The 27,396-nt window shown below is 40.6% G+C and overlaps 2 protein-coding genes across 3 annotated transcripts; both read left to right on the forward strand.

Annotated features, from left to right (window-relative positions):
* The first annotated feature begins 1,783 nt into the window (after positions 1-1,783).
* LOC138063668 (butyrophilin subfamily 3 member A2-like) lies at positions 1,784-14,759 on the forward strand. The gene is made up of 12 exons (XM_068923417.1): positions 1,784-1,828; positions 3,135-3,332; positions 5,209-5,559; positions 6,947-7,231; positions 7,656-7,754; positions 8,176-8,202; positions 10,054-10,080; positions 11,223-11,249; positions 11,680-11,706; positions 12,733-12,759; positions 13,345-13,365; positions 14,752-14,759. Exons 2-12 carry the CDS (start codon positions 3,260-3,262, stop codon positions 14,757-14,759), a joined length of 972 nt encoding a protein of 323 aa, XP_068779518.1. The 5' UTR covers positions 1,784-1,828; positions 3,135-3,259.
* A 1,062-nt stretch (positions 14,760-15,821) lies between these two features.
* LOC138063683 (CD276 antigen homolog) lies at positions 15,822-27,150 on the forward strand. Of its 2 annotated transcripts, XM_068923539.1 has the most exons (7): positions 15,822-15,928; positions 19,338-19,482; positions 20,968-21,309; positions 21,813-22,076; positions 22,796-23,059; positions 24,049-24,102; positions 24,996-27,150. In XM_068923539.1, the coding sequence occupies exons 1-7, from the start codon at positions 15,914-15,916 to the stop codon at positions 25,070-25,072; spliced, it is 1,161 nt and encodes a 386-aa protein (XP_068779640.1). In that variant the 5' UTR covers positions 15,822-15,913; the 3' UTR covers positions 25,073-27,150. The 2 variants fall into 2 exon arrangements, with proteins under 2 accessions (XP_068779640.1, XP_068779639.1); XM_068923538.1 differs by having other exon boundaries at positions 24,049-25,092.
* Positions 27,151-27,396: the final 246 nt, after the last annotated feature.

Consider the following 27,396-nt stretch of genomic DNA (forward strand, 5'->3'; position numbering starts at 1 on the left):
ATCACAAAGCCTCTGTAAACCTCTTTGGTCTTTGATTTTAAAATGCATTGATTGAGCTTCCTCAGTCCTGAAGAGAAGGAAAAGTCCAGCAAGTCAAAATATAGGCATTAACAAAGAAGGTTTTCTCTGTCTGGTTTACTAGTCATGCCTGGAGCTGCTCCAAGACCACTTGCCTATAGAAGCCTTTTTAACAGGAGTGCTGTGATGCTTGGGATGTCCTCCTCCCAAAACACACATCCACTGTTTCCTTTCATCTATTACTTCATACATGCAACACTTGTTTCCACAAGTGACCCTTCCCACATTTCCAGACCCACACCTCTCTTCAAATGCTGTCTTGATCTCATTTTGCTTTCTTGATCTCATTCTGGGCCTCATCATTCATCAGGATCATTTTCAAACAAGTATCTCTGTGCTTTCTCCAGTTCTGCCCCTAGAAAGAATGCCTTAATCAACACTTCCAAAACTGTCTCATGCTCCTTCAAAAATCTCCTTTGAGGTTTACTGCATGTCCTGCAGTAAAGAGAAAAAAAAATTTTTTTTTTAAAGTTATTCTTGGAGGAAGTTTGAGAATGGGTCCAAATCTGGCCCTAATCAAGCTATAGTATGACTTACCCTTGGCTCTGTGGGACTTATTTTCTTGCATTGGGTGTTGAATAAAACCCAGCCTTGAGTGAGAGGACACTCTTTTGTCTCTTATCTTCCTATGAAACGTGCCAATGGAGGTTCCTAGTCTTTCTATTTTTGTTTTTGTTTTCCCAGACAGCATTTCCAGCTAGCTCAAGAGTTTCAGCTATAAAGGTACTGCAGAGGAATAGATTATGACTGTAGTCTTACCCTCTCAGACTAATACCCTTGGTACAACACAAATCCTTGAATTTCCCTAGGCAACAAACCAACTGTTCTCACAGACCTTATAGAAACTTGATAGCTTGGAGAAAGTCTAGTGCTTCATCATATTTGGATAAAATTGACAGAATTGGCCTCAAAAGTTGGTGGAATGGAAGAGATGGGTACAGTGAGTCTTCAAAATCTTGATTTCTAGAATGACGCCTTTGTTTAAAGAACTATGAACAAATCTGGCAAAGCTCCGAACAGACATTTTGGCTGAGATTTTCACTCAGCAGTTTGTTTCGTAGTGTTATGTGTGCAAAAAGGGAAACTGGACAAAAGAACAAAAGACACAAAGCATTCTATTATAAAGTCAAACAAAGAGGGTCTGGGACATCCCTTTTTCAAGAAACTTCTGTAAGACCAGGATGTGGAAAGAGATGCAGCAGTCTCCTGAGCGCACTAAATGCTTGCTGACAGGACAGCCAGGAGTCAGACAAACTGAAGTATAAAACTTAGAGGAAAATTTGACTGAAATTTGTTGCTGATCTTCAAAAGAATATAAAAAGAAGAATATTTTTAAAAATTATCAATATCTGGTTATGTTTGCAAATAGAGGGGAACACTCATGCATGTGGTAGACAAAAAAATATCTTATCAAAGTAGTTCATTACATGCTTTTAAATCTTATTGTCATATTTGCTGGCTGAATGCTGGTTGAACAGAGAACTGCTTTGCGCGGGAGGGTGAGGAGGAATATCCCTATGTTGTTCTACCTAGGAATATAGGGAGAGATAAAGTGGGAAACAAGAAGTTATTTTGGCCTTCAGCATAGATCTGGACATGTACTTTTTCCCCTAATCAGATTGTTCAAGAGTCTCTAGCCCCATTGGATGCTGAAAATACAGTCACAAACTTCAATGGCAATAAAGATATGGGGACAAAGGTTGACCACAACCATATTCCATACAGAAGTCTTAAGGTTCTTACTATTCAGGTAAGAAAACATACTTTTGTTAAATCTGTAAATAAAAAACACTCCATTTACAATGATATTTGAATTAATTGGTATGGATTTAATGGGTTGCGATGACAAAAATGAACCTGCCTGCTGGAGTTACATTGTTGCTGTTTTCAGATGGGAGCACCTTTCTCTGAGAGCACTTGAATTTATCCAGTAATTCATGTTGGGGGGGTGCGGGTGGGGGGGAAGAAAAAGAAAAAAAGCTGCAAAGAAAGGCTGAGGAAATCATGAGTTTTTTGGTTTTTTTGTTAGAAAGGACTGAGGAATATTTTTGATAAAAATACTAAGTACTGAAAAGTTATCTTCAGAAACAAAAGTGAATATGCTGTTCTCTGCATTTAAGTGAATGTAAGGAGTCATGGGCATGGGAGAATTTTCTCCACATAATGACACTTAAATCCTGGAATACATGGATGCCTATAGACACTCTATTAGGAGAGGCTTTTAAGAATCTATTAAAAATTTTCAGGAAAATTTTAGTTAAAATCCCTAGCAGCCAAAATTCTACTATTCTATAACTGCCAGACTCCATAAAATGCATGTCCTGGGATAGAGGAATCTGTGTTTAAACATTGTATCAGCATAGATTTTTAACTGAAACAAGATTGTTCATTAGAAGACGGGGAAAAACTGCTTACATTTCATACTGTTTCATTTTTACAGGGTCACTGGTAAGTATTACCATGGGAAAAACAAAACCAGCAAGGCATTTTACAGAAAGAAAGCCCTGATAATAATAATTTTGAAAGTGCAATCCTTAATTTAGTTGTGCTACGCCATTTCAGCCCACTGGTCAGTTCAAGTTACAAACCTTTACTATGAGTATGCTCTAGGAGTAGCTCAACAGTGACCTTGGGTGGAAGTTTGACAACTTCACATTTGTTAAACTACAAGTTTCTCTTTAAATCACTGATGTAAGCCAACAGAGAGAGCAGTACAGTAACATTTTTTGTTCCTAGGAATTTATCCATGAGGGTATTTTTTTTTCATTAAGAAAGGAAAAAAGAAATAGCAATCTGGAAACACTGACAGAGAAGATGAGATACTTTTAACTCTTTAACACTGAAAGGAGAAACTGCCAGTGAAGGTAATAGAGATTTCATGGAAGACAGAGGTAAGTATGGACACATGAACAGAGCAGGCAAATTACATTTCTTCTGCACCATTTACTGCATGTAGAAAAATTTGGTAGGAAGATATAGAAAGAAAAGATGTTTGCAATCCTCTCTGCCCTTGACAGTATCAAACCATAAGTTTATTCATATTTTCCGTATTGTAGTGAGTTCTCTCTGCATTTACCCTTGTTATTTTGCGTTGAACATGTGAAGAGATCAAAGGAGTCCTATAAGAATTTCATCTGGAAGTTTTGCTTTTGGTCCTGTTGATTACGAAGCCTGGATATTGATGGGTTCCCAATTCCAGTGGTTGACAGCTATTCACATATTCATTTTTCAGCACATACCACATCTGATTGCAGGTAAAGAGAGTTCCACTTTGAATATATATTAATAAAACATCTTGTTTCTGCCAAGGTTCATGGAAGTAGAAAAGTAAAAAATAATGAGTACGCATCATTTGTTGTGTTTTTGTTTTGTTTTGTTTTTTAACTTGGATGATGTATGAGGCCTAAAAACACTTATCAAATAAAAGCCTGTGGTGCAGTCTGAGATGTGCAAAGGTACCTGAAACATCAGCATAAGCTGGAAGATATGATAGGGCTTGCAGGAAACGTATGACCCTCTGGTGAATGGAGGATAAGTGGGATACTCCAAGGTAAGTCAGATAGCACCAGACACCTTGATGTAGCCAGATGAGTTGTGTCCGAGGTGTTGGATTCAGCTCACAGATTTAGCTGCCCATTTCTAGCTCTCCACAAGCAGATATCTGCATGTGAACTCAGCATATAGGGTAAGATTCAGTTGCCCATGCATAAGTATCTACTGGTATTTTAGATATGATAGGATTTTCTCCTTTGCCTCTAGCTGCTTTAAAACAGAACAGACTTACTGTATACCCTGTTCCACATCTGCTGCTCCTGTGTTTAGTGTACCTTGAGGCATCAAAGATGGCACAAGATCATATGTTCAAGCAACTGTATCCCGTGAACAGAGAGATTTTCAATGAATGAAGATAGGTTTCTACTATAGGATGAACAGACTCTGTCTCCATTGGCTATATAGGAATTTAGTCAGCTGAAATGTAAACACCTCCTTAGGGATATTTGTATACAGGTGCCCTATTCTGGCCCTGAATTTCCACTGTCTGTAAATTATTCAGGTACCCAACCACAGACATCTAGTGCCATTGTAAATGCTTTAGAGTATCTGATATTTCTTGCCAAATGGAGCTGGCAGATATAATTACACATTGATGTGGATTGTGTCCTTCAGGCTTGGTAAGATGCAATACCATATAGCATAGGAAGTGACATAATATTCTTATGATAAGATATCTGAATTATTTCCTGGATGTTGCATGGTAGATTGTTAACATGCCATAGAATAAAGTCAAGTTGCTGTGATATGACTTCTTTGAAAGTCCATGTTGGATGTTATATATTATTTTGTCATTTTCAAGGTGCCTTTCTTCCATTCTAGTATCTTCCTTGGCATTAAAATGGGAGTGACTGCTATAAATTATTTTGTCATTTTCAAGGTGCCTTTCTTCCATTCTAGTATCTTCCTTGGCATTAAAATGGGAGTGACTGCTATAAAATGAGCTGGTTTTCCCTTTTTCTCCCTTTCAAACATACATATTGTGGGTGGGATTCATCTCGTAGAGCTTTAGAAGTATGAAATTTGGACATCCAGCTTCAAGGTAGTCACCCTAGGCTTCTCCTTTCAAAGAAAAGAACTGGACCAGAGCAACACTGGTCCTTTTACAAAGGCTGTAATTATTGGATCTCTGCGGTTGCCTGTCTGCCAGCACCATACGGATGTCTTGCATAGCCTAGGACATTTCAAATGACAGTTGGTGTCAGTGTTTGGACAACTGAATCCCACCTAGCCATTTTTATTTGATAAATCCTGCATCCTGTGCTTGACCTTTTACAGACTTCTCGAAGTTCACCCATTTTTCCATGTTTTTGCACTAGCAGTCACTAATGCCCATGAACTTGCTTCAGTAAGTGTTCAAAGTACTGAAGGATAAATTTCATGAGCCTCATGTTATCTGAACATTACTCAGCTGCTTATGTATTCTGCCATGTTATTTTTCACTTTTCTTTTGGGTTCCTCTCCTGTTGATATTGGTATTTGTTCTATTAGTTTCCTGAATTAGGGCCACATAAAATGTGAAATGCATAAACATAAACAACTGCAATAGGTAGGATTTGCAATTTTATGTCCACACAGGTCAGTCTGTAAGCTCTCTTCCTTATACCTCAGTCACTGGAGTCATTGGAGAAGGAGTCATTCTGCCCTGCCATGTGGGAGCAGAGCACATTCCCGAGATATTTTCTGTTCAGTGGATATTTAATGAACAATCTAAAAAAAGAACTGTGAGCAGATATGACGGAAAAAACAAAAAGGAGATACAAGATGAGAGATACCAAGGCAGAACAGAATTCTTCCACAGAGAATTTAGAGCTGGAAACATGTCTCTGCACTTGAAGAATGTCAAGAACTCTGACAAAGGATCGTATACTTGTGTGGTCTCTTTTGACAACCAGTACCACGATGTGCTGATTGAACTGGAAGTAGCAGGTCAGTGGCTATTCTCTCTCTTAATGTATGCAAAGATAGAGCTGAACAGAAACATGGATATCGATCATTGACTGAGGGAATCACCATATAATTTAATTTTAATATAATTTGATTGATAATCTGTCTTTATGGAAAGAACATGAGGGATATGTTTGATTCAATATAGCTTTCTCCGGATTAATGACTATATCACATACTTAAGGTAAGATCTAGCTCCAGTCTGAGATATCTGAATTTAAGTACATGAATTAAGTACAAGCATCGGCATGGGAGCTGAGAATTTAATTTCCCTTTATACTCAATGGAAACCTAGCTAGCAAATTGAGGGAAGTTTACAGCTATTCAGCTGATGAATGCAAAGTTAAATTTAGGCTTCTTCTGTGTAATCACCCATGACTAAACTGATTGTGTAGGCTTTCCATATGGTCAGCATAGTCAATGGTACGCACACCCATTGAGTCTAATTGGTCCCATACCTGCTTATAATGCTGCATGTCCATGGCAGGAAAACAAGGCAGTACCTAGGCCTTCACTGCTCCAATTTCCACTTCAGTGCATTAATAGATACACACCTGGTAGCTTAAGTTAGTGTAGTTGGTTTGGAAGGGAACAAATATTTCTTCTTGCTTTTCTTGCTACAGAAGGGTAAATTTCTACTGGGTAAGTGTGGTGAGCATGGTTTTCAGCCCTTTTAGACAGTAGGATTAGACAAGGCCTTCTCATCCCCCCAGAGTCCATTCCCCTGGTTTTCTACATGATCATGACATAAGATTTCAGTGAATAAAAAGGAAGACAAGCCATCTTCCATCCAGAGAAGTTACATCTCTCACTCTGAATGGAAGGCTTTTCAAAATCTCTCTTCTCTGAGCATTAGAGAACAACTTTCAATATCAAGAAAATGAGCTGTGAGACATTTTTTTCACAGTAGACCTCATCTGTACCATGCCAGTAGTAGTTGTACCTGAAATAACTAGCCTGACAATAATCTTTTCTGTTTTCATGGACTATTACTTGTTCCTAGGCTTCATGTAATCCACTAATACTCATAATTTTATGGATTTTTTTTCTTAACAAAATTCTGGGAATTCCACTGGCAACCCCCCTCCAGAACTGCAGTCCCCAGTTGCCATTATCTTTTGTACTCTCCATTAAGTCTTTCCTTACTCTCAATTTGATAGACTCTGCCCATGAAGAACTGCTGACTATGAAGAAAGCAGCTCCAGGGCCTAAGACTCTGTCATAGTTTAAATTCAGAAAAGTCTTTCTATGTAATTTCATGCAAATTAAAAAAAAAAAAAAGTTAAATTCCAGCAATTCCTTTAAAAATTGGACAATTTTCCACTCTAAATATTGCTTAAAATGGAGAACATGCATATTTTTTTCTTAGCTAGAGGTGATGTGCCTTCCATTTTCCTGAAGAGTCATGTGAAGCAGGGTATCAGCCTCACTTGCCACACAGAAGGGTGGTTTCCTGAACCCCAGGTGATTTGGCTGGATGGTCAAGGACAGACCCGGAAGGAACTATCAGCCACAAAGATAACGATGATGCCTGCTGGTCTATACAGTGTCGTAGCTTCCATGAACCTGGAACCAGGATCTGACATGGAAGTGTCTTGCAGAGTAGTCAACAATCTGCTAAACACAATGAGCGAGTCCCGAGTCCTGATTTCAGGTAGGTGAGCTTCAGATAGACTGTCTGCTAAATGAAAAGGTTCCACTTTTATGTCATGAGATGTCCTGAAGATGCATTTGCAAAATCAGTGTGTAGTGTTGGAGAAAAGTTCATGAGAACTGCAGTCGTCTTCTACCTTTTTCTCCAGTTTACTGCAGAGCCTTCAACAGAGCTCAGTAAATCAGTTTCCCATCTAAAGAGGCATCAGATATTATCAACGTTTCGTGTCTTTGTTCCAAATTCAGTACAGCCAACTTGCTGGTGCTGAATTAAAATAGATTAAAAATATGACTCTATATACATACAAAAATGGCATATTTCCTCAGTGACAGTTGAGCAGATGTATTGTCTGCATCTTGAGTTATAATTTTCTTTATCTCTTAAGGCATTAACAGAATATAACTTCCTTTGGTTATCTTTACAGATGTTTTCTTTCCATCCATTTCAAAATGGCTAGTTGTCTTCCTGGTAATTTTATGTCTTAGCATGGTCCTTATTTCCACTACATTCTGTAAGCTGAGAAGTAAGTATTTCTTCCTATGTTATTTTAGCCAACATATAGAAATACTGCAGTTAATCTTGAAACCTATGATTGTAACAAAAACTCACAAGCAAAATCATCTCTGACTCCTTAACAACCAAATTCAGAAAATGGAACACAAAAGGGGTTGGAAAGCACATGGGCTGAGCAAGAGAGCATGCATCCTTACCTTAGAATGCAATCCTTATCTCAGATGGCTTTAAGTCTGACAAGAGTAGCTTTGTGAAATAAACTATTTGTGTAGGCTCATTTCTATAAAAATGAGAGAGATAAAGGTAACTCTAGAGGGTGATCAGTGACAGTGGTGTCTATATGACAAATCAGAGAACTGATTTCTGTCTGCATTACTGCAGAATAACATGTACAAAAGTTTTTTTCTCGCCTTTTTTTTTTTTTTTACCAGGCCACCACAAGAAAACAGTAAAATTAGGTAAGTAATGAGGAAGAGGAATATAAATATTATGAAAATATGTTGGGGGTACAGTTTATTTATACTAAATTACAGAACTAATTAGCAGTCCTAGCTGTATCTAGAAGTTTCACAGAATCACAGAAGAGCTGAAGTTGGAAGGGACCTCTGGGGATCATCTGATCCAACTCAACCACTCAAGCAAGGTCAGCTAGCCCAGGAAAATGTCAAGTCGGGTTTTGAATATCTCCAAGGATGGAGACTCCACAACCTCTCTGGGCAGCCTGTTCTAGTGCTCAGTCACCCTCACAGCAAAAAAACTTTTCCTTAGATTCAGGTGGAACTTCCTGTGTTTCAGTTTGTACTCATTATCTCTTGTCCTGTCACTGGGCACCACTGAGAAGAGTCTAGCCCCATCGCCTTTACACCTTCTCTTCAGATACTCATACACATTGATTAGATCCCCCCTCAGCCATCTCTTCTCCATACTGAACAGTCCCAGCTCTTTCAGTCTCTCCTCATATGAGAGATGCTCTAGTTCCTTAATCATCTTTGTGGTCTTTTGCTGGACTTACTTCAGTAAATCCATGTCTCTCTTGTACTGGGGAGCCCAAAACTGGACATGGTACCCCAGATGTGACCTCATCGGTATTGAATAGAGGGAAAAGATCACCTCCTGTGACTTCCTGGCAATATTCTTCTTAATGCAGCCCAAGATACCATTGGCCACCTTTGTGATGAGGGCACTTTGCTGACCCCTCTTCAACATGTTCTCCACCTGGACACCCAGGTCCTTCTCCACAAAGCTGCTCTCCAGATGGTCAGTCCCCAGCCTGTACTGGTACATTGGGTTCCATGGTTTTTCATTTTATTTTTGCACTGCACAAAGTGATGAGATCCAGTATGAGTGTTTTCAGCTGTGCCTTAAGAATAGAGTCTGTTTCCTTTTCTCATTAAGGTCTAGTCATTACCATATGCTGATTGACATACTGTACCATGTCATTCACGTTCAGGTGTCCTTTGTAATTGTTCCAGAGTTAATTAATGGGCTAAAAGTGATACTTTGGTTCTTTAGAAAAGGAAAAAAAATGAATTAATTCAACAATCAAAAAGAATTCAAGTATCCAATTTAAGGTCTGCCATAAGACTCTAAAAGCAGGAGGCTTTTACTGTTTGAATGCATCTTTTTGAGACTCACCAGCAATATTTATACTTGAAAATAAAATGGGCCAGTTGGCACTTCTCGCTGGTCCTGATACCTGCTGGCATAGGATGACTCACATCCACTGTGTTTAACTCTCCTGCTCATCAGGATAGAGCATCCATATTCAAACCATCTGCTGGCAATGGACGGTACCTCATGTTGTCGCTCAAGGCAATACCTGCCTGTTGTTTGGAAGGGTACTAATTGGTTCATGTCATAACCGTGGCAAGGGCTATTCTAATAAATGAATGTAAATAAATGAATAGTTGTTTCCTGACACATATCTGGCCTTGCTCCCTGGAACTGTTTGGAAGTTAAGGATACATATATCCATGGGGCCAAAAGGTATTGATTTGTAATTTCTGAACCTGAGGCTACAGTTAGAACAAGAATCATCCAGGAAAAGCTGAATCTCTCAAGGTATTTCATGTCTTCTTCTTTTTTTTTTTTTTGGGGGGGGGGAGGGCATCTCTTTTAGCAATGAGAGATGTCTTAGTTTAAAAAAGTGAACTCTGGTCTAACAAGAAGCCACAGAAAGTTTATTAGGTTAAAGTAGATTAAAGTCCTAACCCCACTTATTTCAGTTCATGCATAATCTTCACTGTTGAAGAACAAGGGAATTTTAAAAGAATAAACAACATTATGATCTGATTTTCTTCATTTTTCAGTAAAAGTGAAGATGGCAATGGAAGAAGGTAAAAGTCCTTTGCATTTGAAATGATGCTAAGATGTTCCGAGATATCTAAGATGCAAATTCAGGGAAGCAATATTCAAATAGCAGCCCTTTTCAAGGTTAAGGAAAAAGTGACAGGCACACATAGTACAGTGAAGGCTGTAGATGCCTATGAAAGAACTTGGGCCAGCAGTGACCTCTTTGATAACGCAGCCCAGATCCCTGATGTTCAATGGAACCTTCTTATTAAGCTTCTAGCATTCCATCTCTTCCTGGTGACCACTCGTCTGCCTTCTTCAAGCCTATTCAGACCTACCCTTAAGTCAGCTGAGTGGCCCTCTGCACCCCATACACTTTATTCATGGATCTCTACTGACCATAATGGGAGTATGGATGCCTACAGCTCAATCCACTTGCTTGCATACAGGTGTCCTGTATTATTTGTGATGCTCTTGGGTATCCCACTTAAATCCCAGCTGCCACCTGGGAAGAAAGCAGATACCTCATAGATTTTGTATGGTATCTGACAGCCTGCACAGAGCTGTGAGACACCCTACAGCATGACAGATATCTGCATGCAAGGAAATGAGTCATGCCTTTAGTGTCTAGGCTCCCCTGACAGCCAGTGAGCAACTGCATGATACACTCAGATACACCTAAGAATGGATTCAGTTGCTTTTCAGTGCCATTTGAGACACCCTCAGTTATTTGAAACACCAGGGCAGGGCTACCAGAACTAACAGAGCATCAACAGGAAACCAGAGCCCTACTGGAAAGGCACCTACATGCCAAGGCATCTCAAATGCACTAGATACCTGTGTATGGGCTACAGAATTCCTCTCTCCAATGTGGTCAAATGATGTATAACTTAAACATGAGGGAAGTCCTCAACTAGCAATATAAATAAGTCTTGTTCTCATCCTGCTTAACCTGCAGGAGCTATCTAACTATAATAAAGTTAAAATACTGTGATGCATTCATGAATTACTCTATTGAAATTCCTCTGGATTTGCACTTACTAAACTCAAAGGAGTTAACAAGACAATGAAAATAGCTATACTCCACAGATATATGTGGTATATGGTCATGTAATTTGTATATTTACCCTGTTGAAGCCAGTCTGTCACAGACCTGACACTGATATCTATGTAATATCTTTTCTAGAAAAAGAAAAATTGAAGTCAATGTTAGGTAAGATATTTAAGCTGCTCATTGTATTTTGTTGTCTTTGCTACTGATATGCTCAAATGTTTTTGTCTAGTTACTGGATTTGTTGGCACTCTTCAATGTGTTTAAGTACTTACAATTAAAAGCAATAATAAACCAAATCAATAGAAGTCTCATGTGAAATACTTGAGATATCCGAGATGTTTACTTTTCTCTTTTCAAAAAAGGGCCTTAAGTGTTGTAGAGATTTTTTGTGTGCTTAGCTGGAAAACAATCAAAGAGAAAGCATGTTGGAATGATGCATTTTTCACAGAAGTGACGCAGGCTTAACACTGAAGCTTTAGAGACTACCACATAAAAGCCCAGTTTGTAACTTTAAATTTCCATTTTATACCCAATAACAATGCCATTAACCTTATTTCTTTTCTTCTTTTCTATGTGCTGAACATTTTAGAGAAAGAGAAAGACAAAAATAAAACAGGTAAATCTCCTTTTAATAAAAAAATTCTTTGAGGATGGAGGCAGTCCTTCCACAGTGTAAATAAGGTAGCCTGTTCAACTACCTTGTTTTTTTTTTATTTTAAATCACTTCTCAAAAATGTTATTAGAGGTGACTACAACACAAAGAGGCCAATGATACTTACTTCTCTCCCTGGTATGTTGTGCATGTGTTATCGCCTGGATCGCGGACCACCAATCTCACTCGAAGAGGTGGATTAGGTCTTCTCTCTCCCTTGTGTCTCTCCCTGGACACAACTGCAAGTACTCATAGCTCATCTTTCTCAATCTTCCCTTCCCCGCTTTTCAGACACTGCTTCCTAGAGGTCTTGCAATGCCAACTCAGGCATAAATTGACTGAAACCATGAACTGAAAATGAGAGTTTTTTCCCTTTCTTCTCATTCCTGCTTTCTCTTTACCTCTTGCTTCTGGATTTTCTTGCCGGCACAAAGAGCTAGAGATCCTTATTTCCTGCTTGGCATCTCCAGTCAGCTCTCTTTACATGTTTTTTTCAACCATCAAGCTCACTACTGCAGTTGTGCCCGTAGTAAACAACTTCAGCCTCTTTGCTTCATATTCCTCACAAATCTCCTGCTGTCTACTGGGGGAGGGGGCGGGGGAAAGTAAAGTTTATCCCTATTCCTTCTCTCCATATGGTGATCACTTAAGGATCGATAACTATTTGGAAATCTTTTTTCTTCTTATTATCCTTCCTTCCCCCTTCTCTTCAGAACCTTGAAATGCATAATAATTTTGATCATCTTTCTCATAGTTGCATTCAGATTGAAGTTATATATCGAACAAACAAATGAACATCTGAAAAATGATATAAGTAACAAACTTACTAAGTTACTCTGCAGTCCCTGATTTTAACATTTTACTATTTTCTCCATGGCATACTGCATACAATTTGGAGATTACTGGCCTCTACCTTTTCCAGTTTCTGAAGTAAATCATATATCATTAATGATTATCTTTATTTAACTCATTTAAGCTATTCTTTTACAGCAAAGGCTGAAAACAGAAAACGTCTTGGTAAGAAAATATGTCTTAAATAAATCTTGCATTCTTAAGAACCTTAGAAACAGCACAGCTAGTGAGCATGGAGCCTGTCTATGCCTTCCCTGAGGGTGAAGCCCAGTGCAAATATCTCGTCACAATGAGATTCTGTTTCTTCCCTCACGAAATATGGCACTTAGCTCTCTCCCGGGATTATGAAAACTTCCTCGGTCAGAGGTTTGCCACGCCTAACACTACAACAAAGCTACGGACACCTATATTGTGTCGTGAGTCGTTACGTTACAAATCAGGTCTACCGGAACCACTGTGATGACAACCAAGAAGCAAGTCATCTCCTCGTGGTCACACGGCCCATGGACTTAACGTCCTCTGAAAGGCTTTCCAAATGCAAGCAAAGGCAGACCAAGTCTGAAGGCCCACCTTGTGTCCTTCCCCTTGGAATGCAGTCTCAAAAATTGAAATGGCTTGAAAAAAAAGTCCCCACGCTGAGTTTTGGGGCTGTCTATTCTTCTTTGCTTTGGAGCGTTCCTACTTTGAAAAAGGGGAACACGAAAGAGAGATAAAAATAGTGTTAATGATGGGCACGTCTTTCCCTTACAGCTCGATACCAGGTTGAGTTGGGTAAGTGGTTTCAAACATTTATTTTCTTGCTAGATGCACCGGTGCATTAAGTAGAGCAAAGCCAACACTCATGCAAAATCACAGGGATGGCAATAACTGTACGTGAGTAGATGGAATAGTTTCATCTGAGAAGCATTTCACTACCCCATGGTGTACTTCTGGACTTGGAGGAAAGTCAAGTCAAATTTTACGAAGCAGTGCAGATGCTTCTCCTAGTGACAATCCCTATAAGCCTTGCAAAGGAACCTGTAGAGATGTTTCACCCGTTTGTACCCAGAAGGGAAGGGACGTTCACACCTTTTGCTATCCGCCCAGTCAGAATACCTGCTGTTTTGGAGAAACTGTGAAAGGAAGTGTTGACTCTCGTGGATTGTAGAATTAAAGCTCTGTCCAGAAGTGGGGAAGAGTATGACCATAAAACATCTAGGACATTAATAACTGTAAAATAAAGGGAGTAGGATCAGAGGATAAAACAGGAAATCTAGAATAATGTGGAACAATGAAAGAAAGTTGCAGTGTCTCAAAAATAGAAAAAAAGTGCAACCTGAAAGAAAAAGTTTTTTAAATTTTTTAGGTCTCATCTAAGAGACCAGAAGTCTATAATGGCTATATTGGAGCAGAGGATATTCTTAATTTGTCCAAGAAATGTATTGACCATTACAAAGAAATGCACTGTGGTAAATAACTCTGGGACAAATAGAAAACTTCCTTCATTGTTCTTTCTGAATGATCTAACAAAATTGGATATGAAGTAAATGGATGCTTGAAATAAAAAGAAGGAAAATTAGAAGAGTTTGATTATTCACTTTATCGGTTCAGATCATTATAGTTACTAGGAGAATTTAAGCTCCTGCATTTATAGAAGCCTTGATATATTCTCTATTGTCTCTAACTGGAACATGGTTAGGTGACAGAGAGGGGGGATGTTTTGTTTTTTTATTGCTACTTTGATGTGGTCCATACTCAACTTGTTCATGCTCTAGGGACTTTTGAACATTTGTGACAATTCTTTGATGGAGATAGCAACTCCTTGGCCCAGCACCTGCCTTCCCAAGGAAAGACTATCACTTGTTACTGGTGTAGTTAAAGGAGGAGTTATACTTCCCCTGTCTAAGCTGCTAGATTCCTGTATCACTCTTTACATTTAAATACTGTTTGTCAAGAATGCATTATGTTCTCTGACCTCCTGAAAGTGTAATATAAATTCCTGGGTGGAGGTTCAACCTAGGGGGCTTTTTGAACTGTCATCACCTTAAACTTGAACTGGATCCTTATTACTGCCAGTCAGTCCTAGCAGAAATAACACACAAAATCCATTAGTTTTAAAAGAAACCTACATTGCCTTAGTTTGAGTTCCACATGTTGCTTTTTCCATATTAATTCCAGCTGGTTGAGAGACCTGATGAATCAAAAGGAGTTAAGTTAAATCTAAGCATTAAAAAGCTACCATGAGAAAAGAGGAAGAAACATGTGACTAAATACCTGAAGGTCTCATTGAACCTGGAAATGTTACACAACTCTTTATAATAGATTGTGTGTAAACCGAGCTCTGTAATGTCTGCACTTTCTTTTCATTTTATAACGTGTTTGTGTGACTGGCTTGGTTTGTCTTTGGCCGCTTGAGAGGAGAGTAAAATTTCTTTCAGTTTCTGAACCTGGAAATGTTACACAACTCTTTATAATAGATTGTGTGTAAACCGAGCTCTGTAATGTCTGCACTTTCTTTTCATTTTATAACGTGTTTGTGTGACTGGCTTGGTTTGTCTTTGGCCGCTTGAGGGGAGAGTAAAATTTCTTTCAGTTTCTGAACCATTCACCGTGACAGAAACTCGGAGCTGCTTGTGCCAAAATTAAGTTAAAAATACTGAGTGCAATCAGAACATCTTCTCATAAGCTAATACAACCTAAATGGTTAATTTATTTGCAGTGCTGCCAGCTGCAAAGGCAATGACTTCTCCTTCTCTAGCTAAAAAAAACTGATAATAGCACAAGGGAAGACTTGATTATCTGGAGAAAGACATTGTGAGGGAGGAGAAAGAGGAGAAGGAAGGCAGGTTTTTCAAAGACTTTTCTAGACTCCACTGAGTAGCAAGTGGATAGAGAACCTGCACTTTAAAGGCCCCCACGGGATTAGGCTTTTGAGAATTTTGTGGGCATCCTGTCATTGTTTTCTGTGAATCTGCTTCATGCCATGGTGCTGCCTACCCAGATCAAGGAGCCTGTGGGCTGTAAGCATTTTGCTATGCACTATGGGCTGCCATTTTCTCCTAATCAGCTCTCTGAGATTCCTGATGATGCAAAAATTTGCCTATATCCTGCTGTCAAACTGGTAATGAGATGGTATATTGCAGATTAAAACCATGCTGTAGCCTCTAAGCTCCTTAGAGTCAAACCTATTTAAATGTGTTCAACACCCTTCTGGTTTTGAACTAGCCTTTTGCTTGATGCCCCCTATTCAGGAAGGTACCGCATCCATGGGTCATCAGCAGCCCATTGGGCAGGTTCCCTGCTGCCATAAACCGGAGGATGCACACACTGGCAAATAAGGATGCAGTGGGCAAAGGTAATGACCATAAGGAGAACCTAAGGAAATCAACTGAGCTGGAGATATGAACAGTACAGAAACTTAAACTGAAGAGCTTTAAATTGAAGATACCTGAATTGAAGTGACTCAGTGTCCCTCTGTAGAGGGCATTAAAACAATATCCTTTCCAAATACATAGCAACCCCTTTTTGTCTTCTGAACAAGCTGAAACCTATTATGCAGAAATGTTCATGAGTATATCTCTTCTTCCCCTTTTAATTCCCCTAGTTAATTCTTATTTTGAGAAAAAGCTAAGATTTCCAGCTCCTCCTCTTCCTTGCCTTAGCATAATGAAAGCACACCCCTAACTTTTTCTACCCCTGAAAAGAATTTTCTTAAACTTTCCTATTATATCAGTCTTTCTTTTGTATTTTAGTCATCAGTCACAGGTGAGAGGTGCTTCTTACTGTTTTCCCATTAGTGCAGAATTGCTCCTCCTACTTCAGCCTGTAAATGACTTTGGTCAGTTTGCTTCTTCCCGCATTTTTTAAAAATCTCATAGCCAGGAGAGCTCTTCTGACAGGTAAGAGTACAAGGCTTTTTCATGCTGAAGAGGATGCACAATACAAATAGAAATAGATATGAAAAATATATCTATACATACAATGTCTTTTCAGCCAGGTAAATTGTATTTAATTCCTAACGAGATATCTTGAGACTACTGTAATGAGAAGGAATAGGGTAAAGGATATCTTAGAATTATTAAGGGAGAGGTATTTTAATAACTAATCCTCTGTTTATTTATGTCAGCTAATCAGGTAGGGTTTTGAGATTGTACTACATATGTAACTGTTTTAGTTCATTGGCTTACTACTTTGTTGAAAAAAAGTAATATTCACTGCTTTGAAATGGTAAACCATCTATAAAACTATAAAATATAGGCAGAAATATTTAGCATAGCAAGGAATAAGGAGTTGTGGAAGAAGAGGGCAAGGTATACACAACAACGACAGCCAGATATGCTTTTTACTGAGTTTTTATTCTTTTGAAATCTTGAATGGTTGAAATGAACATGTTAATACTCTGTCCTTCCGATAGGCTGTTATGAAAAGATCTTATAATGAGACCTTATTGATAATTGTACATTTTTATGGATAATTATGCATTTGTATAAGTAGCTGTGCTTTTCTGAGGAGCAGCTCTGCAATTTGGTGTTCACTAAAGTGGAGGAAGAGACTTACTTGGGGATGTATTGCTATCCCTTAACCTGCCTTTCAGGCGAGCACTATGACATGCAACATTTTCCCTGTACTGTGCTTACATTGCCTCCCTCTCATACTCTGTACATCTAGAGTAAATGTCAGATCCTTGCAAGTCATGGCGTACTCTACAGGTACTTCCTTACCGTACTGTCACTCCAGTTTTACTGCTCTACATAAAAACTCTTTTATTGCCCAATAGCAGTTCATTGATGTCTTCTGCTGAGACAGAGTACAAGCTTGCTGAAGCTAAGGTAGAATGCAGGTGCAAGATAACGTAGCCATAGAGATGTAGGGTGAGGCATGCCAAGGGTCACAAACTGATTGATTTAGCTATGAGAGGTACTGTAAAAGAAGGAAGACAATCTGGTAGTAGTTAGTCACAACTAAATGGGACTGCATTGCTGTCTGAAGTCGCCTGAGACAGGACCCTCAAAAGTTTCCAAAGAGACTGCTGGCGAGCCAGAAGAGTCAACCCTCCCCCCCCCCCCAATTATCTGTGAGGAAAACAGATAGTAGATCATTCTTCTGCACAGTGGCCAGGACTTTATAGTCTCCTGGGATCTAGAGGGCTGGTGCCATTTCCTGCTAGTCTTTAACAACAAAAGCAGGGCTTTCTATGACCCTATCTCATACCTGCTTCCAGAATAGCCTTCTTGGCCCCAGGATCATGACCAGTGCCAAGGTAGGTAGGGAAGCATGAAGCACAGCTCAGGTGCCTAGAAGGATCCAGCAATGGTGGGTGATACAGCCTGTTTATTGCTTAAGAGCCTAATAATATAAGTACAAGGCTGACAGTGAGAATCCTGGCCTTTCATCAAACTTTTTTTGATGAAAGTCAGATGTTCCTACACCCCAGGAAAGGGACAGTCAGGGAACTATGATAGCCAGCTGTTCCTGCAGAGAAAGCCAGGAGCTAAGAGTAACCCCACAAACAGGGAACACTCCCACAAGGTCTGGGTATGGCAGGCAGAGATAGGTACTGCCAACAGGGTCCTCAAACAGCCCCAGAGAAGGCAAAGTGATAAATCAGATCCAGGATCCATCTAGGGAGTCTAATTAGAAGCAAAAGGAAACAGGGACAGAGACAAGTTATAGTGTTGATCCAAATTCCACCCAGGAAACAAACTACCTGCAAAACAAATCCACAGCCCCTCCAGGAGACAGGGCCAGAGAGAAAACTCAGTTCAGGGGCCTGAGCTTACATGGAGCTCCTAGAGCAATGGGCACAGGGTGTGGCTGGAGACTCCAGTTGAGGGTGATCAGGGCCATTAAGGTCCTTTAGTGGACTTAGGGCCCTGACAATGACCAAATTGAGTATGCTGTGCAGTTGGCACAATTCTTAATGCTGAGAGAGCAGGGAAGAGGGACTCCCAGATCAGAGAATACAGCTGGAAGGAGGGAGTCAAGGGTCTGTCTGTGCTCCCTGTGTTGCTCAGGTATGTTTTAGCATAATACAGAGCTGCAAGAATCTACCTAGCAGAGACAAGAAATACTTTGGAGTTTACACCAAAGCAGAATTATTCTCAATTACAATGAGGGCAAAGCTGTATAAGTTTTACGAGCTGCATACTGTGTTTGTACCATGTGGAATCAAAACAGTGTGGCTTACTAGAAATCCCAAAACCTTGGTCCTAGACGATGTAAGCATTCTGTAAAGCAACTCCGCGCTTTTGAAGTAGATCCTTTGGAAGCAAAAATCACTTACAGGTTTATTCTAGTGATCTAAATTCAAGGTCCTGTCCAGCCTAAGAGAGTAATGCTGACAGAGAGTGCTGGCTGCCCAGAGTCTGGCAGCATACATAACTGGGGGAGGGAAGGAGGAGAAAATGAGGCAAAATTTTTCCTCAGCACACCACCAATGGAATAACTCCCTGAAATGCAGAAGCAGATAGCGATGAAGCATTTAAGCTCTGCTGAGATCCTGAGATGTGAAAGGAAGGATTTAACCACCATTTAAATCCTTGGCAGGGCTCACGGTGTGAGCTGAGCTCATGTCAGATAGTAACAAGAAGCCTGGTTAGAAATATTGTCATGAAGGGCTTAAATAGGGGAGGAAGGTTTTTCCATCCTATATATGTTGCTTTGACTGCTTCCTTTTTCTTTCTCTCTTAAAAAATGCTACATTTACTTCTGTTTTATTCCTCTCAGGAATTCGTTCATTCTCACAGCATATCATCTGCTTCCAGGAAGAACTTGACTTGACCAATATGAGTATTTTGGAAGATTTAAGGAATGTGCGCATCATACAGCTCCTATGCTCAGAAAGCCAGCTTAAATTAGCACTGTTCTTTGTTGTTCCGGTATGGTTTTTATTTGCAAAGTGGTTTACAGGTAAGACACTCCCTAATATATCCACCCGTTCACCTTAGCGACAGAACAGGAATAAGTATGATGAACCCTTATGCTGATTTCCAAAATCCTATGCAATATCAGTGTTATGCAATGAAAAGAAGAAAGTATAAACCACAGAGGAAGCTGGGATTAGCTTTTGAAACACGTTCTAGTTCCCCTCTCTCTCTTCCAAAAGCTTTTCTTTCCGCATGAACAAAAACCTCCCACACTGTCGCAATAGGAAAAGAAAGGGAGTGCCACCAGGCTAAATATCTCTTTTATTGCCCATCTTAGTTGCTGACCACTAGAGGAGAACTGTCCAGAGTGAAGAGACCATAGGGGAGAGAGGATTAATGAAATCTAACTTTGGCTATGTAGACCGCATCTCCAGACGGAGACTGGGTTAGGTCTGAGATGCCTATTGCTCCATCAGTCACCTTAAGGATACTTGCTTTAATCCTGTCCCCATCTTTATGGTCAGGAGTCAGCTCTGATTTAAACTGCTAATTTCAGCCACCTCAAACCATCCCATGACTCAGCTTCTGAGGTGGGTCTCCAGACCTCTCTGCTAAGGGAAAGTGGAAAAGCATAGAACAGCGGTTACTATTCCAACTCCTCGATTTGCACACTTCCATACAGATTACTCTTGTAGTCACCATGAGAGGGCCAAGAATGACCTCATGTGTCAAACCCAGGAAAACAGATCGCTGCTGGTCTCCTAAAATAGCGGTAAAATTCAGTTCAATTGCCTAAATGTAGACATTCACAGTCAGTTATTCTAAAATATCATGCCTGCACTTCAGTTCCTATTTCAGAAAGGAGCAGATCTAGCACAGAGAGGAGCACATCTACTGTAGATCCTGTGTTGCATCTGCCAGCTCCAAGCACAAGTCTGGGATAACGTCAGTCCTCTTAAATGATGAGAGATCCCACAACTCCGTGCTGTTCTGGGGTGTCATCTATTTCAGGGACACAGCCCAGGAGTATTATCTTACTACACAGCACACATGAGAGAGGCATGGTCAACCCTGCATAGGTGTCAGAGCCAGGGCCTGTGCAGAGCAAGGGCCTATGCACAGGTGGTTGCCACAGAGCACCTCCTGTGTGGTAAACTGATTTGAGCTCAGTGAGCTATGGTTTGCAGTCCGCTCACCAGCGTACTCATTGTCTTCCTGAACATACTGCTGCCTATTAATAATGCCCTGCAATGCCTTGAAGAATGGATATGTGAATATGTAACACAACTAATGTATATGAAGTCTGGAAATCTGGTAACTCCAAGCATGTGTGTGCCTGGAGGAGCTGGTAGCAATGACTTATGATTCTGTCCACATTATTGCAGGGACTATGAGGCTCTAACTTAGAGCTCAGCTTTTTCTTTTGGACTCGAATTCAACACGTATAGCTTTTCCATTTTGCTCCCTCTATGGAAAGGTTACACTTGCATGGAAAAACAATGCCTTTTCTCCTACTTCTTCTTTTCAGGTGACATTCCCATCACCATCACCACTGATCCCCTAGTTGTCCTTGTTGGAGAGCAAGTGACTCTGCACTGCTGGCTGGCAGATAGTGTCCCATCTAACATGAGCGTTCTTTGGTACAAAAAGGAAGAGGGGAAGAATACTACACTGTGTTTTTCCTCCCACCTGGGAGGAGTGGTGGAGCAGTGCCAGGATGAAGAATGGTGCAGGACTGAGGGACGCTGGGAGAGAAAAGCACTTCTCTTGATTATCCGGCAAGTGCAAGTAGCAGACGAGGGGGCATATGTTTGTGCTGTGAGAAGCGACGTTGTCTCACAGGAGGCTATTACTCATCTTGATGTCACAAGTAAGCTGGGAGATTTTCACAATGAAATGTAATCCGCTATGACAATGCTGAGTTCAATTCCTGCCGTGACTCTCTGGGTCAGCCCATTCCTTGCTAGACATTGACACCTTCTCATGGGGCCATAAACAAAGGAGACAATTGGAAAGTTTTGCTTCAGCTCTGAACAGCTGGAAGTTGGGTGCTGTGTGGGAGAGGGCATGTGGCTTGTCATGTGAGGAAAGAGCTCAATGGGGAACTGAATTAAGATGCTGAATATCCCTATTTGAGGATCTGTAGTTATTTACTATTCTGGGATTGTGAATGTTCAGCCCCTCTGGTTAGAGCTGTTTTGATTGGTACAACTAAAAAAGATTGGGTAGGGTACTTGCCAATGTGCAGTGAGCATAAGGATGTGGTAAAGGCCCCTTTTCCCTCCTCAGTGGGAAAGACCTGTCCCAAATGCTAACACAGAAATAGTCTCTTCCAGAGAGCACCTTATTGCAATAACTCTAACTTTCTTACAGAGATGGGGAATAAGCCAACTTTTCAAAGGAATCAGCTAGAGGAGAGCACGTGTTACTACACATGTAAATCAAAAGGATGGTACCCCAAGCCTGAAGTCCTTTGGAGGAATTACGGAGGAGAAACAATAAATGTGGAGGCTAAGACCAATATAACCTGGAATGACAGAGACCTTTTCACAGTAGAAAGCAACATCACTGTGCCTTGCGATAACGTAGATGTGACATGTGCTGTCATACTCCCCAAAGCAAAGAAAAGTCGAACTGGTAGGTCACATTTTTACACTTGCACCTGCGTTGTTGAGGGGCTTAGACTCCTGCATTACTGCTTAAAGAGCTGAAATTGGGCAGATCTCGGCACCTTCCCTGAGGCCCCAGGGATCCTGCAGGATCGTTTCCTTAGGAGAAATCTTTGCTGCGGGGTTATGGAGGTTTGGGCTGGCCTTGTGACATGTTCAGGGGGCACCATGAAATGACGAGCCATGGAAGAGCTGAGGACAGCCTTCTCGTTGCTCTTGCTGTAAGACAGGAGTTCCCGCAGCATTGCTTGCCTTTAAACATATGATGCACAATATAAGGATCCTGCATGCAGGAAACCATGGAAAAGAGGAATGGCTAGGGGGCTTAATTCCAACACAGCCTTTCTGTCTTGTGATGGGCCTTCCAGTCACTAAAATTATAGATGATAAATGCTGATTTTTTTATGTCTAGCTGCTATGTGTGTAGCCCACGCTGATCTTACTGAGAGCTTCTTGTGAAAATCCGTGTTGCCTAGACAGAAAGTTACATAGCTGCAAGTGGAAAAAGTGAAAAGTCTTCCTGCTGCTTTTGAAGTTTTTGAAATTAAATGCTCAAATCGAGAGGGGTTTGATTGGAGAGGAAGCAACAACAGAAAATGCAGGTGTTCTATAAGATCTTTCTTCATGGCACACTCAGTATTTCTGTGTTGTGTCAGAGGTGGTTGTGTTAAGTGACCTCTTTTGCAGGTGCCATGAATGAAGTGATTTTGCAAAAGCCAAGCACTTGTACATACACAAGCAGAATAAGAGGATCATATATTAAGCCCAAAATTATGTGGGTAAATTACCAAGGAGAAGATCTCTCTTCCGTGGCCCAGACACACATTCTGCAGGAGAAAGATGATATTTTTGCAATAGAAAGCTCCATCGAAATACCCTGTGGACAACCCCCAGCTGCTTTCATGACCACTGATATGGAATTTGGTCTACACCTTCTTGCTCAAAAGTCAGGTATGTAGCAATTAAGAGCTATTTCATGTGCTTTGGCGTTATCTTAACCAAAGAAATTGCCATCTTTTCACTCAGACATCTTCCCTCACTAATGATAAGGAAGAGCCTCAAGCCGTGAGTTATTTCACTTGTTTCCCACAACACTCAGTAGCTGATTCCTTTCTGGACTCTATAGCTCAAAATTCTGAGAAAGGTAGTGAAGTGCTCTGCAGTCATGCAACCTCAGTATCAAGACTGTGGCTGACAGGGGAAGACTGTACGCTGATCTATGAAAAGGCAGGCAGACAGTGGGCTCCTGAGACAAGTGCATGAGACCCGGTTTCCCAGCATGAACCTCAATTTTTCAGTGCTAGGAGAAAGGTTTCTTTGGCAGATCTTTACACCATCAGCTGCTGAGATTTGCCCCAGTAAGGAGATATTTTGGCATTAGGCTACAAGAAGGTTACTTTGGATGAAAGATGGTATGGAGTAGCATGGCTAAGGCGGAGCATTCCTGTTTGTAATTTCTGCATAATGAAAACTTCAAAGGTCAACTTCTCTTAAACCAAAGTGTTTAACTGAAGTGTTTTTGTGGTATCCCTTACAGCAATATTACTTCATTAAGAGATAGCTGAGGAAAGGGTCAGGCTCTTGAATAAAGGCAAAGTGCAAAAATAAACAGAAAATAAGAATCTTCCCAAGTGAGGAAATTATGCTTCCCTGTTTATCTCAAATCCAGCTTCGTGGGTGCGTGCACGTGCAAAATCCTTGGACACAAAACACAGATATAAAATGCAAATATCTGTATCCTATTTTAGCTTTCTTTAAGGATTTTTGTCTTCATGATCACATTTCCAGATCAATGATTTTTACTGAAACTGTTGTTCTGCCAACCATGTCCAAATGGTGCAGATTATGTGACCCTACTGTCACTCTGTGTATGTGCGTGTTATACTGCAAGAAAATTGATGTCACTGGTCTTTTTTGTTTTGTTTTTTCTCCATTTTCAGAAAACAGTGGCTGGTTCTGGTTTATTTGCCTCTTTTGTCCAGTTATCTTAATAGGTAAGTTTGTTGTCCTCTATGCCAGAGACCCCCTTACCCAGGTCTTCTTGCCATTGAAATTCCAGTCGCACTGTAGCCAGAGCGTCTAGCTCTTTACTGTCTTCCCTAGCGGCACAGGCATCCCAGGCCAGGGACGGCTCATTCTTGCCAAGAAACTCACAACTCTGTATTCATTCACATGACTCTCAGGTTTCCCTTACTCACTGAACTTACTCAAGGGCTACTCCACTCTTCCAAAAGTACCCTTCATCTCCAAAAATCAACATATTTCCTCCTAATCTCAGAAAAATACTTTTGTCTCTCTTCCCAGACTTTCTGTGCCTCTAATATCCAAACTTTCTGAAGTCATTTTGTTTCAACTACAAACACTTTTTTCCTTTTCTCAGCATTCTTGTTCATATTATTTGTTTATTTTATTCCTAGTGCTGTAGTGCATGAAATACAAAAGCCATTCATTATGAATTGGGCATCTACCTGTTAAGGTATTAGGAGTCTGGTGTCTTTCTACATCATTTCTTTTTCCTACTGGATGGAATCCAGCAAATCAGGTAGTATCTGCAAATATTTGGAGACAACTGAAATCATGTCTTTTGGCAAACCTACTATTAGCTGAGGGAAAAAAACAGTCTGGCTTTTCTGAGAAACAAAAGTGAGTACATGGTTTCCGGATATTGATGCTTCCTGTGACTGACTGAGAATGCTAAGAAAGCCTCTGGGGCATTTCTGTATGAAAAAAAGATCAGTTTTTGGTCAGAATATGAAGACTTCAGATTCTGAGAGAATTAATGCAAATCTGTCCCCTTTTAGATCATGACATTCCTAATTTAACGATTCATGTTTCAAGTTCAGTTATGATGACACTAATGTTGTTCTGTTTTTGACATTTATCTCAGAGTTTTTAACAAATGTCTTATGGCATCATTTCATTGGCACAAGTGAGTTTGCTTGCTTTTTTGTTTATTTCCTCTAACTGTAAACCTGCAGTTTACATTGTAAGTGTTATGCATCTGTGATTCTGTAAAGGTTTGGAATGATATCTCAGCTAGTTTTCCACTCTTGCTCTTGTGTCAATGGGGGGAAATCAGCAAACTGTAGGAGGGATGTATTTTCAGACATCTACTTTATGGAGGTATGGTTCATGCCTAGATCTCCTTATTTCTTTCCTAAGAAAGGGGGCTTGGATTATTAACGCAGCATTCTTACGCTCTTCCCGTCTCCTCCCCCCTGTACCAAATTATGGCTACTGGGGACTTTACACTTGTCAAAAAACCTGAGGGAGAGTTTCAACTGTATATCCTGCCCTGCAGCATTGAAACCAAACAAGGCTTTCACTAGGCAAGTTTCACATGTACAGTGAGTCAAGAAGAATTCAACTGAGACCCATGGGAAAAACACATATTGCAATAGTCTTGGATGTATAGAAAATGTCCTTGCATAAGAAGAGAATGTAATAGTGGTTGTACTGATTCTACTCATGGGTATATCCAGCTCTATCCTGTCTCCAAGAGCAGCCATAAGCAGGCCCACCAGGGAAGAATAAGATAAGGCCTACCCCTTTCACACAGGATAATTTGCCTTTAATATTTTCCCACCCTCAGACTATCTTCAGCTAAAAGGTTTTCCTGAATCTACTGTAGTTTTCTATGCAGTAACAGTCAGAGGCTCTCTCCTCCAGATTCTTAACCTGCCTCCCCTCCAAGTACTAATGCCTTCCTGTATACAGGACACACATCAAAGAATACGACAGGTTTACTACCTGCTGAGTAACAAACCACCTCCAGACATTTATTTTAGACCTGTATCCCACAAATGACATTTAATTTCTCCTTTCCCTGGATGATGCCTTTTAGATAGACAGTTACCATCAGCCTATTTCAAGCCACTAGTGATTTTTCAGACCTATGTCAAACCATGATAAAAACATGTTTGTTCCAGACTGAAAAGGCCTAACCTCTTTCTGTGAAAGCTGTTATACACATTTGCACAGTGGCATCACGTTATCTTTGCTCTCCCATCCCTATGCCAGGAGGGACAAGCCCATTTCTCCATGTGCTTTCTCAGGTTGCCATGTCAGCTCTCCTTCTACCCTCTGCCCCATTGTTGTACCTCAAAGAAGCAACCCAGCCACATTCCTAGGGAAAGGCAAACGATGATTACTTTGTCTGCTTTGGTATCAATGGCCTCGAGTTCAGTAAGTTGTGCTGCCCTTGTGTTTCTGTTTAAAGACAAGGTTGCAGATTAGGCTGACCCTAGGGAACTTCTCCCACAGGTGGAAAGCATGAAAATAAACACCTAGTTGAGTAACAGCCCTGGATGAAAATTACCTGGGTTGAGCTCATCCAAAGGTGCGCCCTCAGTATGGATAAGGCAAACCATGCATGGCCAGCCAAGAGGAGGAAGTTATTATTACCCTTTATGCAACACTAGCTGTTAGTGAGTGGAGTGTGGGGTCCCTGGTTGAAGAGAAAGATGGAAATACTGGAGAGGGTGCAGAGGATAGAGATCTAGAGCATGTGATTTGTGAGGAAAGGATGAGGGAAGTGGGCTTCATTAGTTTGGTAAGGAGGGTATGGGGCATTGGAGGAATAGCCTCTGACTCCTTGAAGGGAAAGCACAAAGATCAGACAAACAGAAGTATTCTCATTAGTGCAAGATGATGGAAGAAGGGGTAACAGCCACCAGCACTGGTAATAATAACCAATATGCCCTCTTTCTTCTTGTTTTTTTGCATAAAAACAGAAGGAGGAGATAGGTAAGCGTGCTTAAGCTCCTGGGAGCCATATCTGAAGACTATGAGTGGGTTAGGGCTTGATGGTGGGAGACCACCCATAACAGATCACGCAATATAAGCTGATTTTGTTTCACTGACACATCGATTAAACAGGGAACATGGAGAAATCTCTCACACCTGTATTATGCCCACTACTGCCAAAGAGCACAACAAAAAGGCAGCAGGTGTGTCACTTCTACAGAGAAAGTTTGGAGTTCCTTTTATTGTTCTGAATTCCCGCATGGGTGCATGAAAGTGAGAGAGATGGGGTTAGGCTGAGTGGGCACATGCAAAAAAAAGATAAAAATAACGTTAACCAAGGTGTGCTGCCTTGCTCTCTGTGTTTTGACAGAGAAACTGCAGCAGGAGAACGGTGAGTTTTGCTGGTGGTGCGGAGGATGTGTCTGGCAGCTGTTGGTGGGACTGGATGTTGGTGGGAGAGCAGAGGACAAGTGTCCCTCGAGAGCCCGAGAAAGGCAGGAGAGCTTGCTTGGGAGTCAGGCATGCAGAGAGAGAGTGGGGTT

Source organism: Struthio camelus, chromosome 34 (assembly GCF_040807025.1).
Source record: "Struthio camelus isolate bStrCam1 chromosome 34, bStrCam1.hap1, whole genome shotgun sequence".
Lineage (NCBI taxonomy): Eukaryota > Metazoa > Chordata > Aves > Struthioniformes > Struthionidae > Struthio > Struthio camelus.

Bases quoted from the DNA above. Each gene is read 5' to 3' on its own strand.
- LOC138063668 (XM_068923417.1), top strand. From the start codon at position 3,260: ATGGGTTCCCAATTCCAGTGGTTGACAGCTATTCACATATTCATTTTT. The intron at 3,333-5,208 runs GTAAAGAGAGTT...ATGTCCACACAG, and splicing joins CATACCACATCTGATTGCAG to GTCAGTCTGTAAGCTCTCTT. The intron at 12,760-13,344 runs GTAAGAAAATAT...TTTCCCTTACAG, and splicing joins TGAAAACAGAAAACGTCTTG to CTCGATACCAGGTTGAGTTG.
- LOC138063683 (XM_068923538.1), top strand. The intron at 19,483-20,967 runs GTAAGACACTCC...TCTTCTTTTCAG, and splicing joins ATTTGCAAAGTGGTTTACAG to GTGACATTCCCATCACCATC. The intron at 21,310-21,812 runs GTAAGCTGGGAG...ACTTTCTTACAG, and splicing joins TACTCATCTTGATGTCACAA to AGATGGGGAATAAGCCAACT.